The 13,307-nt window shown below is 41.5% G+C and overlaps 4 protein-coding genes across 4 annotated transcripts; 2 read left to right on the forward strand and 2 right to left on the reverse strand.

Moving 5' to 3' along the window:
* Nucleotides 1-62: 62 nt before the first annotated feature.
* LOC108599693 (staphylococcal nuclease domain-containing protein 1) lies at nt 63-5,502 on the reverse strand. Its single transcript, XM_017986688.1, has 4 exons — nt 5,378-5,502; nt 3,081-3,921; nt 1,380-2,815; nt 63-950 (listed from the first exon to the last, which is right to left on the reverse strand). Exons 1-4 carry the CDS (start codon nt 5,483-5,485, stop codon nt 540-542), a joined length of 2,796 nt encoding a protein of 931 aa, XP_017842177.1. The 5' UTR covers nt 5,486-5,502; the 3' UTR covers nt 63-539.
* Nucleotides 5,503-5,810: 308 nt separating this feature from the next.
* LOC108599696 (DNA replication complex GINS protein PSF1) lies at nt 5,811-6,540 on the forward strand. Its single transcript, XM_017986693.2, has one exon. The coding sequence runs from the start codon at nt 5,894-5,896 to the stop codon at nt 6,494-6,496; it is 603 nt and encodes a 200-aa protein (XP_017842182.1). The 5' UTR covers nt 5,811-5,893; the 3' UTR covers nt 6,497-6,540.
* A 103-nt stretch (nt 6,541-6,643) lies between these two features.
* LOC108599695 (39S ribosomal protein L17, mitochondrial) lies at nt 6,644-7,491 on the forward strand. Its single transcript, XM_017986692.1, has 2 exons — nt 6,644-6,935; nt 7,003-7,491. Exons 1-2 carry the CDS (start codon nt 6,738-6,740, stop codon nt 7,447-7,449), a joined length of 645 nt encoding a protein of 214 aa, XP_017842181.1. The 5' UTR covers nt 6,644-6,737; the 3' UTR covers nt 7,450-7,491.
* A 1,744-nt stretch (nt 7,492-9,235) lies between these two features.
* Nucleotides 9,236-9,928, reverse strand: LOC108599290. Its single transcript, XM_017986089.1, has 3 exons — nt 9,777-9,928; nt 9,443-9,714; nt 9,236-9,383 (listed from the first exon to the last, which is right to left on the reverse strand). Exons 2-3 carry the CDS (start codon nt 9,675-9,677, stop codon nt 9,337-9,339), a joined length of 282 nt encoding a protein of 93 aa, XP_017841578.1. The 5' UTR covers nt 9,678-9,714; nt 9,777-9,928; the 3' UTR covers nt 9,236-9,336.
* Between the last annotated feature and the right edge of the window lie 3,379 nt (nt 9,929-13,307).

Here is a 13,307-nt window from a genome sequence, read left to right on the forward strand (position 1 = left end):
TTGAGTTTTGTTTAGGCTTATCAAAATAGAAACAAAAGTTACGCAAGCATTGAAAAATGAAATTTGTAACTTATTGATTCTATTTATTTATTGGAAGTGAACCGTTTTCAAAAACGATCAATTGCTACTAGTTTTAGTTATTACTTTGTTATTGTTGTTGTTGTAGAATTTGATAAAGTATCAAGGTATAAAAAATCTCTAAGACCGAATTTGCGACGTTATTGCCAGTTGCTTAAAGCAGTTGCACTTGCTTGTTGTATGCATTTAAATCCAATCGATTTCATTCAATGCTCTTCTATTTCATTTAATTTTAATCCATTCCGTTCCATAATTACTCAATGCGTTTATATAGTTTATATATAGATTGGTTTGTTTGTGTGTATGTATGTGTGTATAGAGTTAGTAATTTCATAATCATTTAAGTTGTTGCTTGTTGTTGTTGAAATATATAAAGGGCGGGTATGTGGCAGACAAACAATTCAGCGAGCAGCGCGCGCTCCACACGCCGCCCTGCCTACTGCATGTTGTATGACTGACTTTTAGCGGAATTCGGGCGCATCATCTTGCGTGATGTCACCGTACTTCCAGATGGCCAAATGCGCCGCCAAGGCCGCTTCCTGCGCAACCCGATACTGCTCCAGCAGCTCCTTGAGCTTGCGTTCCCGCCTCTTCTCTACCAACGCCAAGCCTTCGGCTACCAGCTGCTTGCCAAAGTCCGTTTTCGTTGTTGGATCGTGAAGTGTAGCCAGGTTCGGGCCCCCAAACACCTTCATCTCCACATTGAGCTGCACCTTGTGGTTTAGCACATCGTCTGAAAAGGCACGCAGCGCCTCCTCCTTATCTTCATTGTCGGCTGGCAGTGTGACTAAGGCAAGCACATACTCCGTTGCATGCGGCTTCTCGCTGCTGAACGCTGGTGGCAATGCGGCCAACCGGCTAACTGGCAGAGTCTGCAAATTAATATTGAATTATTAGTCTCTATATTATAGTCTATACAATACGAATCGTAAAGAATAAATATTTGAAGTCTTGTTGCACACCAAAAGACAAATGCTGCGCCAGGACATTTGGGTGCCTCCAACAACGCGCATGTTTCAGCCTCATGTGGCACACTAAACATAACAGCCACGTTACTCATTGGCCGAACCAAAAAATATGGTCGAGCCTGCAACGTGACCGCAAGTCTCGGCACCTTGAAACTTAGCATACGCTTAAGTGTTGTTGTAGAGTTTGGTATACACCGCATCTAAGGCGCAGCTGACGTCTAAGTGATGGAGCATTATTTATGTGGCAAGCATATGACTCATGCGTTTCACTTTAAGACAGAAACGGATCTAAGGAACTTGCGTGGAAACTTTTCAATTCAATGGATTCCCTACCTCTTTGTTGCCGTAGTCAATGTAAAGCACGCTGGCGTTGGTGCCTTGGATGCGTTCAACCTTGGCGCGATACCATTGATTGTCGAAGGTGAACTGAGCGGCAACCAGATCGCCTCGCTTGGGCGTGTACGAGCCGGCAATGGGGGGATTGGCTTGGAAATCAGCGTGTAGCTTGGCCATCAGTGTCTCCAGCTTAGGACCGTTGTCCACCGATTGTGCAAAGAAGGTCAGCGATTCAGTTATCTCAGTGACAATGACATTTTCATAATTCACTTTGCGCTCGACAGGTGTTTTCTCGTCCTTTTCTTCCTCAATGACAACCTTCTCTTCAGGCACCTGCTCCACGTAGTTGGCCCAAATGTTCTTCTTAGTAGCCTTTGCACGATCTTCGGCGCTTTTCAGCATGCGATAGTACTCAGACTTTTCGGCACTAAAGTGCACCTCGGCCAGACCCTCCTCGACGAGCGCCACGGAGAGGTTGACATTTTGGTCAGTCCACAGCCATCCGATGACAGAGGAACCGGCCTTGTCGGTAGTATCAATATGCACGGATACATCACGCTGGAGTACGCGCTCACGCGTAAATGTCAGCGCCTCATCGCCGAAGGGTTCACCCTCCTGGGCGGGCACGCCGTTGAGAGCGGGTCGCGAGGAGCGTGGGCAGGAGATACCGGCTAAGAGGAACGTAACCAGACAGCTATCCTTGGGTATGAAGATGCGCAAACGAGAGCCACTGGCAACAAATTCGACAATGGATTCGGTGCGTAAGGCACGCTGCCACGATGGCAAATACTGCACCTTGATGCGGGAATGATCAACAGTGAGATCATTTACACGCAACGTAGCATTGTCTTTCTTAGCATGCAGTCCCTTCAGACCCTTGATGGCCTGCTGTTCGGCAGCAATCAGCTGATCGTAGGCCGATGAACGTTGATCATCGTCCTGGCGGTAGCGCACACATGTGGCCAGACCTTTGGCGACCATCGCCTCGGCTACGTTCTGGCCACCGATGAGTACTGTATAGCAGTGCTTTTCCGGGAAATTATCTCGCATTGGGGAGATGTAGTCCAGGTTGCATTGCACCTTCTTATTGATAAGCTTCTTGCGCAGGAATTCGCGCGCATCAAACATATGAGGAATCTCGTACAGTGGACGGTAGTTCTTGCCACGTGGTGGCGCCTTTACAATCTCCTCTCCATCAGTACCGACAACAGCGCGTTGGTCACGTGGCGGACGAATAGAAGAGAAGAAAACCTTTTTCACCTGACCATTGGCCAAGCGTACATTGACGGCATCGCCGTTGAAGACCTCGATGACGGTACCCGTAAAGTCCTTCTCCTTCGAATTAAAGGCGGGTGTCTTGGCCTGATAGTCCTGCCATTGACGCAGACGCTTCTCTTTTGCAATTCTTTCTGCAGCGCGAAGCTTATCGGCACCTGAGAAACATTTAAAACTATTAGAAACTAATATATATATATATATATATAAATTATACAGAGTAGACAAACAATTTTGCTGTAGACGGGGTGAAATGAACGCAATGACAGTAGAGCAGTTATTGTATTCTTGGAGTCCGTCTGAGTTTAATCTGGCAACCAGCTTTGAAAGCAATACAGCACAGCACAAGGCTTGAGCCGAACGGGTGCTGCATTGTTCAAGCCAATTGCTGGGTTCGATTGAAATGCAAGCATATTTATTTACCTGTCTTCATCACGGCCATGGACCAGTCGACGCACTTAGCCAGACCCTCGCGCAGTAGAGACTCCGCAATGTTGCCCTTGGGGTAGAGAATGCTACCGATAAAGTTGGAATTGTTGACAGATTCCAGCCGAATCTCGACATCACGCTGCAGCAGACGCGTTTCCACATAGTAGCGCGCCTCATCCGCAAACGGCACCTTCACACTCAGATCGGGCTTGCCATCAGCGTCTAGTTTGACACCGGGGCAGCGTATGCCAGAAATCATGAGTGTAATGTAATGGAAGTCGGGTAGTAAAAAGGCACGAACAGTAGAACCATCACGCACATGCTCAATGATTGCCTTGACGGGTTTGCCACCATAGACATCGACAATGTGGGCTGGATTCTCGTGGGACCACTTAATATTGCGCACCTTGTCTAGGGCGTTACAATTCTGCGCCCACTTGCCGCGGCCAGCAGCACGTGCCTGGTCCTCCAGCTCAATGAGAGTTTGCTGTTCGGGCGTTGGCCGTCCCTCGCGGCGTACAGTCACCAAACCTTCACGCACTATCGACTCGACCACATTCTCGCCAGTCTCCTTGTCCTTACCCAGCCAGATAAAGCCGTATTCTCGGTTCGAATTGGCAGGTTTATCAAATGTAAACGTCACCTCCTGTCCGATCAGCTTCTTACGCAAAAATTCTCGCGACTCCCAGGCCCACGCTTCATCCTTAGTCTCATCGCCACCAGCGCCTGGCCGGCGAGCCAATTTCGGTGCAAGCACATGCGAGAATGTAATTTGTTTCTCCGGAGGTGGCGCGCCCTTAGATGCGCGGATTACAACAGTATCACCGGAGAGCACCTAAAAAATAAAACACACACGCACAAGGCGAGCAGCGAGGTTAAAATGAAAGTGTTTGCAAAGCACGTGTCACTTTCGACTATCGCAGAAGTAGACCACTAGGTGGCGCCATTCTACCAGGCATAGACATTGAGGTATTATTTCGATAAACGATCAGAATCTACTAGCTCATAGAAAATTAAAAAAAAAAATAAAATACACACATCCATATATTAAGAAAAATCTAATTTAACACACATATGTATAATGTTTTGATGAAGTTCAATGTCTTATACACTTATACAAACATACATATACATATATTTATCAAAAAAATACTGAAAATCCAAACATTTAAATATGGGAGCCATGCATTTTAAATGAAGTAACTTTTTGTTATTTGTAATTTTGTGGAAAGGCAAAGGAAGCTACGTGGTTAGGCAACTGGGCGGTATTTATATAGCGTACTCGCTTTCACACATTGATGTTGCGGAACAGGTGTTGGTGGCGGCGGCGATTTGAAAATCAACAGGTTTTTCATTTTAAATCTGTAACATGTAGTGTGTGCAGGGCTTGAAATGCTGACGCGGCATTTGATGCCCGACCGTGCCGGGAATAGGAAAGCTGTGCTGCTTAGACGTGCGAATGCCAACGTCATCACTTGCACGGTTTTTGCTGCTGCTGCAACTGATAACTATTGATTATTATTATCACAGACCGTCCATGGCAATGTTACCAATTCATATGTATGCATGCATATGTGTACATAAGAAAAACGAACTTTATAAGCATAGCTGAAGCTAAAATAAATAGTCAATATAATCTGCTTTTGTAGATTTTTTACATACATTTCAATATATCCGACTTGCGCCTGTGCATGCGCTTTTCTAGGTTAGAATCGAATAGTTTTACATTCGGTGTAGCGCATAGTAAGGTACCTTATGCCTGTAACTATGCATGCGCATTATACGTGTATGTGTGTGTTACAGGTAAGTATGTCTGTGTTTATCAGATAAAAACGCATGTTTCAAAACGCCGGTCATATGTATGTGTGTATGTATGTACCAAGCCGACCACTGAATGATGACGTTGACAGTAAAGAAGATAACGGTAACAATAGCACATCCAACACACATGCAAACTTATGCACGTACACATTTATGTAAAGCAAGCAATTATACATTATCGAAGCACCTCTTAAAAAGAAAATCTGCCAAGTTGGCACCTTCAATAAACTTTCATTTCTTTACGCTGGCTTACTGCTCACTCTCTCGCCCGTCGTCGTATATGTATAGCGGGTTTGACGTGTCACACTCACGCGACGCGCCTATACGACCATCCCTTTCGCACTTATTTCTGAATTGCCAAACTCGCCGCATTTGCCACGCTGATGATTATCATCACACAATAATTCCACATAATTGTTATAAATGGACTTTATATTCGTTTTTTGCGATTTCCGATTTCAGCCACTTACTTGTTTCACAATACCGGATAAGGTCTTTGCTGGCGAAGTCGCCGCTGTTGTTGCTACTGGCGCACCGTCTTTCGCTGCTCCAGCTGTCGTGTTAGCTGCTGTTGCCATTTTTCCGTACGGGTGCGGTTCTTACCGGCGGGCCGTTAAGCGTGGCTGTTTTAGTAAGCGGGTTGAGTTCCTCACGTTGGTTTAAAGTGCGTCTAACACTGCTTTTAACTTAATTAAGTTAATTGAGTATGAACCACACACACACGATTCAATCACCTCCGAGAATTTTCACTGCTCGATTGCGCTGTGTGACCAGCTAGTACTAGCGTAGAAATACCAATCATTCGACGGGCTCAATCTATCGGTAAATGAGCGAACTGAGAGCTATCGATGAAGATATATCGATATCCAGTGGACAGCGTTAGAAAATATAAGTGCCTTTTTTGTTTTGGTTTATGCTATGCTTTTTAAAAATAAGCGTTGGCATTTTAAACTTTTCAAAGTAGTAGCTTTGCACAGTAAGCAAAGATGAGCAGCTCCAATAAAATGTTTGGAGACAAAGCCTTCGATTTACTAAAAGATCTGAAACGTTCGTCTCAAACGATTCCCGCTTTCGATGATGACGGAGTGAGGCAGGTGCTGGAGGAAATCAAGGCGATATTTGAAGAAAATGTTGCGCAGGCTTCCAACTATAACAGTTCCGGAGATCGCAGTTTGTGGCCCCTGCTAAACTATAGACATGCCGCTCTGCAGCGAAACAAACGCTGTTTGCTAGCATATTTGTACGAACGGATGCAACGCATCAAAGCAATGCGTTGGGAGTTTGGACCCATCGTACCCGATGACATTAAGCAATCATTATGTGAACCAGAAGTACAGCTCTTCAATAACTACTCGAAATCATTGGCATCGTACATGCGTTCTGTGGGTGACGGACAAGGCATTGACCTGACCAGCAATTTGCGTCCACCCAAATCACTATACATTGAAGTGCGCTGTGTTGAGGACTACGGAAAGTTTGAGCTTGATGACGGAGAGGTGGTACATTTAAAGAAGAACAGCCAACATTACATGCCACGCGCTCAGGTAGAGACGTTGGTACGTCAGGGCATTTTGCAGCATATCGCTTAAGTTTCCATAAAAACATGAATAAAGTATTTATCATTTATTATTAATTTTTGCATTTTTTCGATTAGCCATACTGCACAAAGCGCGGCATAAACCGATAAGATTCTCTTGCTGAGCGATTCAAATGAACTTTTCTATCGAATTGAGGTTCACATATCTAATTGCTGGGTTCCATCTCTGCCATCAGCTGGCACATTACGTGAACCTCGAAGAGATTTTTAAAAAACAATAAATTGGAATCAAAATGAATCAAGCCGATGTCAGCAAGCTAATGTCGCAGCTGCGAATTGCAGTGCGACCCAACAAAAGGCATTTAAAGAACGCAGATGGACCAGAGGGTCGCTTACTGAAGCTGAGAAAAACAGTAACAGCGTTGGTCAAGCACGAGAGGATTGAACTATTCTACAATAGAGCAGATGAGGCGCGTGGCTATGCGGAATTAGTGAGTGGGCAGTAGTCTTGATCAGTCAAATTCAATGTTTTAACGAATATTGCAATTTTGTACATAGCTAATTTCAAATGCAATACGTCATGGTGATCGGCACAAGTCAACTATGGAGATGGCAGACTATTGGCTGTTGGAAAAGCAACTAGTACACAAGCTGTTTAAGGTGCTGGTGCCACGATATGAGAACTACAATATATCTTATACACGCATGTTTAAGGCTCCTCGCGACTATCCCGGCATTTACTACAGAAAATCTGTGTTGGAGCTGCGCGGCAATCCCTATCCTGTGTTGACGCCGGATAATTCCCAAAACCGCAATCTGTTGCACAATGTGCTGCTGGATGAGGCACGCAAGGAATTCCGACGTGAGAAGCTCACAAATTTGGCACAAAAACTTGCAACAGAGATGGACAAAGTGAATCCTGGCTTAACCTCCACATCAGACCACACAACAAATGCCACAGAGCAGCAATATTCACAGGGTGAACAGCCGGAAACAAAACTATGAGCGTTAATTGTTAGTAAAAAGAGATAAAATTAAATTTTTCTAAGCCAAGCGCCAAGTTTTTTTTTAAACCATGGCTAAGCTTTTAGGGAAGCTGTAAACGATTTTTCAAATTTAAGCAATTGTAAGTATTTACATGTATACACGGATGCTCTATATATGTACATTTTTAATTGATAAAAGAAGCGTAGGTGTATGTATGTCTCTGTGTAAGGACAAGACAGATAAAACACGTATAAACGTATTGTTAGCTTTTATAATTTATCATGACGCCGACTAAGCACCAGTCTCTGGTGAGCAACCTGTCAGAATTGTGAGATTCATTATTCATGTCCAATGGTTTAATACGTATGCATTTAAAATGAGCAGAAAACTAAGAGAAAATTTACCATGCTTTTAAAAAGGGAGTTCAATTTGTGCGCGACATGTTAATTACCGTTGCTTAACATAAATTAATTATTCAGCGAAATAACACTTGAATATATTCAATGATTACCTAGTATCGATTTATATTTAAGCCTTGAAGGGATGTAATTAGTTTGCTTTGAAAGCTGGTTGCCAAAATTACAATTGAATTGAAATCTCTCTCTTTATGGTTGTTATACCCCACCCTTACATAAATTGGTGGCTTATTTTTTCATATTTTAATTTGCTGCATTTCTTGCTAATTGGCTGTGTTTCAATTATTTTGGCCCAAATTCCCTAGTTTTTTTTGTTTGTACGCTCAATTGCGCCACAAACGGTTCAATTCAATTAGGACTTTGGTTTCTCTATTCATGTAATTGAGTTAAAGGTAACTCTGTTTATATTAAACATCAAAAGTCTGGCTCTACTTCAACTTGTTCGAATTGTTGAGCAAACACTACACCACTAAATTCCTACTACTGAAGAACAGTTTCCGCTCTTTCTGTTGGTGAAAAGCGCTTAGATCAAGGACTTCCAGCAATCGCACTGGATAACATATCAAACACAATCATCAGCAGCACATTAAACACGAGCTATGCTGTTGATAAGAGCACTAAAGTCCAGCCTCAGCTCTGATTGTGTTTAAAGTTAGCCAAACCTTTACTTTCCACATTCTTCTTATACATACATGCATACATATATATATATGTATATATAATTAATGTGTACTTGCTCATGTAAGGACGTGTTTATAGCGGCATGTACAGCCTGTCTGTATACACACACTTATGTACATACACATGTATGTACGTTTGCACACGCATACTATATGAAATTATCACATTAAATAAGGCAATGCCAAGGCGCTTAACTCTGTGCGGCAACAAGCAATTTCATGTAAAGCTTTTATCTCTTTGAATAGAAGTTTCGTGCTTGTAAATTAGCTTCTTATGTTGCTCATGATAAAGCCCCTCCAAGCACTGATACTTATCTGGGCTTGTTGGCGTTATAATTACTGACAAATTATAACAGCGAACGATTTTAGCTATAAATTTACACATGTAAATAAATGTACATACATACATATACATATGTTTAGAAGCATGTGTTATTAGTCCTGCTCATTGATGTCCTAGGTAAATGGCTTACGACTCCAGAAGGTTTACTTTTAAACAAATTCATAACTGGACGCGCACTTTTAATTTAATCCTTATGTGTAGCTATCTAACTGACATTTGTAACCTTTTAATTTTGCATTGCTTTTTTTTATTACACGATCTTATAAGTTTTACAAATACTGCAAACACTCCAAAGAATTAAATGGGAGATCGTTTGGAACTCCATTTAAATTAACTTTGAAAATGACAAAAGCTTAACATGTAAATTATTTCTTCAGAAAACGTGCACATTTAATTATTTAAGTATCAGTCTTGAGAGTTATTACTCATACGATATGAACTTTGTTTTGGTATTGTCTGGCTAAAGCTACAGCTTGCTGACGTTGCAGTGACTTAAATAGTCGGTTCTCCAATCTGCAAAGCAATAGGTGAGTGAGATTTGATACCCCACCGAAGAAGCTGGAGTCACTCACCTTTACCGGTCAGACATATTTCCCGCAACATATCACAGTGGCTATAAAAGAACTGATGTTCATTTGTGTAGCTGGCGCAGATTGGTAGAAACGGATCGCAGTCATCTATGTCTTTGCAGGCTTGGGCAGCATGCTCCAATATAGGCAAGGAAAGTGCGCACAACAGAGTCGCCAACAGGATGAGCAACAGAAGCAATGAGATTTTCGATATGGTACCCAATGAATGTAGTCTCATTGTCACGCGCTGCAACTGCGTATCTTACGTTGGTTAACTAATTGAATAATGCCTACGATTAATACAGGTGTGCTAAATACATAATTGTTGTTTATTTACCAACACTTGTGTTTATCAGTCTACAAGCGATCTCTGGTCAATACCCATTTGCTAGGTTAAAGCTTTGTTCTGCGACAAGCGTTTCCAAACGACCAACAAACAACTGATAATAAGCAGAGAGCTTAAATGCTACTGCGCCTCTCTCGCTGATTTGCTTTATGAAGCATGGTTCCAGACCCCAAGCGATTTCACGATTGTCATGGCAACATCCACATTGTGACGCATTGTTGTTGCCTACCGAGACACAATGATAAACATTGACTCCACCGCAGTCGGCGCTTTTTGCTCTATTGTTTAAGCTGCTCCCGCTACTCTAACGCGGCTGCTGACGCTGCCGTGAGTTGTGCCGCTGCCGCTGCTCATCTAACTGGAACACCATGAGCGCATACATACAACCGGAATGGAAGTGTTGCTGAGCGGAAGCAGAGCGTGCAGGTGCACTATGCTGTGCGAATCTCTGAGTATAGAGCGCGCTTAGCTCTGCTTTAACAGCGTGAGTCACGCAATACTTAGTTGGGGTCTACAGTCTGATACACTATGGAATGTTATAGAGCCAGATATAGCAGATATTGAAATTTGGCTTTTTTAACTTGTATAAAACTATGAGTCATTACAGAATTAACCACAGCAACAATAAAAATATTATATTATATTTATTATGTCAGCTGTTGGGTATAACCATCAACTATACAAAAATAGTTATGATTTTGCTCATATTTTATAAATTAAGTGAAGAAGGCCGTTGGTAGCAATATTTTTGGGTTTAACTATCAGCCAAACTTAAGCCAGTAAACGTATTGTTAATGCACTAAATATATATGTAAATGTATAACTGTAGCTGCAATTAAATATTTTGTATAATGGTTTGTGGTTGGCTGCACTTTGCTTGAATTCCCTTACTTTGTCACGTCTCTGTCACAACAACAAACATACACAAGCACACATGTGCATACATACATACATACATATACTTATGTATGTAAGCGAGACTTCGCCAAGATGGCTGCATTTCCTGCTGCTGTATATGTGACATAGAACTTCCCGTAAGTTTCGCGAGAAAATGTAAAACAATAGCTACATCGGAGCAAATAATTTACTATGCACATTCATACATATATAGTACATAGTCTATGTACAATTGCATGATTGTACATATATTATGTTTTGTGCGGTGGAACTGAGAATTGTGCAAGTTGGTAAGTATACGTAATTTAAATTAGAAGAGAGCAGCATACGCGCTTACTGACTATGTTATTTTTTTTAAATGTTGGTATAAATAATTTGTAGCATTTTTACTCCAAACTACAGACCTAATGTCTGAAAATTATCAAAGCTGGCAAAGCTTTAAAAATAATTGCTTAATAATTATGCAAGTAAAATGGAAAAGGGAAGCATTTTATTTGAATCAACTGAAGCCAACTTTTTGCTTTCATTTGATTCTTGTTGTTGTTGCTAGCACAGGATGCTTAAAGTTCTTGTTTGTTTTTTGTGCAATAAGAGAAGCGAAAACAAGAATAAAGAAAACAATATTAAAATAAAAACGCTGGATGAGGCGTCTAAAACAAACTTCAATATGTAAATAGGATTTTTTTTTTGTGCAAGCAAGCGATGCGGCCCGAGCAAACATGGCTAAAAGGATTGTCGCCAAGTGTTTGAAGTGTCGCGCTTTATAATAATTAATTGGTTTAGCAAAGAGACGGCAAATATGCTCCGTATCCTGATAAATGGATTGTGTATAGCTTGAGGTGCTTAAATGGACGTTAGACCATAAATATAACTTAAAGTGAATTTAATAAAATTAAATAGTACGTAATCTTAATGGCAATGATTTGCCCAGCAAAGTGAAAGCGTACGGAAGCTCATAATGATAACCAGCCTCCATACAAAAGAAAAACAGTAAACGGAAGCAAAATGTGTCCATCCACGGCAGCTGGAAAAGATAGTCGCCACTTGTATTTAAGTTTGGCTTTATATTTTTGTGCTTACACGGCAAAGGATACAAAGGATACCTCAAAGAAAGCTCCAAAAGAAACCGGTATAAATAAATACAAAAAGGAGACAGTTGAATTTTATGTTAGGCTTTTGTAAAAAGTCAAAGCAAAGCTTCTGTTGTCCCACTGCGCTGTCAACGTTTGTAGGGCTCGTTTTGGATATATGCGCATATAATGCCCACGGTATTTGTTTAGTTGCAAAGTTGTCCAGTATTAAATTTGAGTGTCTGGGCTAAAAAACTGAATTAACTGTGCGTCGAACGAGTTGTGAGTTGTTTTTCAAATACCTTTACGTCTTGGCTATACTACCGCCAAAGAAGTTTACGGTTATCGAGCTCAGGACACTACCCACATGTACCCACGCATGTGGGTTTCCTTTTTTTTTCTATGTATATATTTGTGCACTTTTAGTGGTCGACCTAAATGGCTGACTGAATATAAGCGTAGCATCGAGTGGTAATCGTCTGTAGCTCATTCGCTATTTTCGCCGTTTCGCATTTTGTATGAGTTTTCATTTAGATTGAAATGCTCTTAGCAGCAATAAACTGCAAATCCACAACGGGGCATCAATTGTGGGGCCGCCATTTTGCCAGTTCGAATAGGTTATGTATGGCAGGATATGTATGTAATATGGCTGCACCCTTATACACTCCCCACCTCCCCCCTCGCAGTGTTCTACACGAGCTGCCAATGTGGTTGAGGCCATTCTCTGCTAGCAATATGAAAATATTGCTGCAAGCAACAAACAACAGCAATCGCATACATAGGCATAACACAAAAAAATAAAACAAAACCCAACAACGTAAAAAACAAAAGCCCCGGCGTAACGAGCACACGCTGGAACATGTCTGCAGAAGTCCAGCCTAGTTCGATATCCATTTGCACTTGTGGCGTACAGTACAGTACAGTAGCTGTGCTACCCTTTAGCAATTAGAAACTGTTTAGATGCATTATGCTGCATTTGAAGGAACGATTAGGAAATGTAGCCCAAATCACACAAAGTGTTTCAATTCCTCTGTGAAAAAGGGTACATGCTAGTCGAGCTTCTGTCTGTCCAGCGTGGTTACTTGTTATTATTGGAAGATTGGTTAAACGCGCTCAGATACCGACTCCATCACTAGTTGGTTGCAATAAAAGGTTAAGGGGCGTATACGTAATATGTTGTGTGCGTGCAATGTTCATTCATATGTACTCTCATAAAGAGCTTGTGTATAAAAAAATAAACAAAACAAAAAGGTCAACAGGTCAACAACAGCAAATATAGCAGCTACGGCCATAACACGGAAATTTCAAATTATACCCATAGGATTAATCTGTCTATGTATTAATGTTTGTTGGCTTATGCATTTAAATATTCCGTATACGTAGACTAAAATGGTTCAACGGCTGCAACTTAAATGCATTACACATTTTTTTTATCATACCGAGAGTTCCTACTTACGCTATCAGTTACACATTGGTATATGTTTGTATTTGTTGAATCAACTTTTTAAGCTGCGTGTGTGTATCATACACATGTGTGCATAAATGAAAGTATATA

This window comes from Drosophila busckii, chromosome 3L (genome assembly GCF_011750605.1).
Source record: "Drosophila busckii strain San Diego stock center, stock number 13000-0081.31 chromosome 3L, ASM1175060v1, whole genome shotgun sequence".
NCBI lineage: Eukaryota > Metazoa > Arthropoda > Insecta > Diptera > Drosophilidae > Drosophila > Drosophila busckii.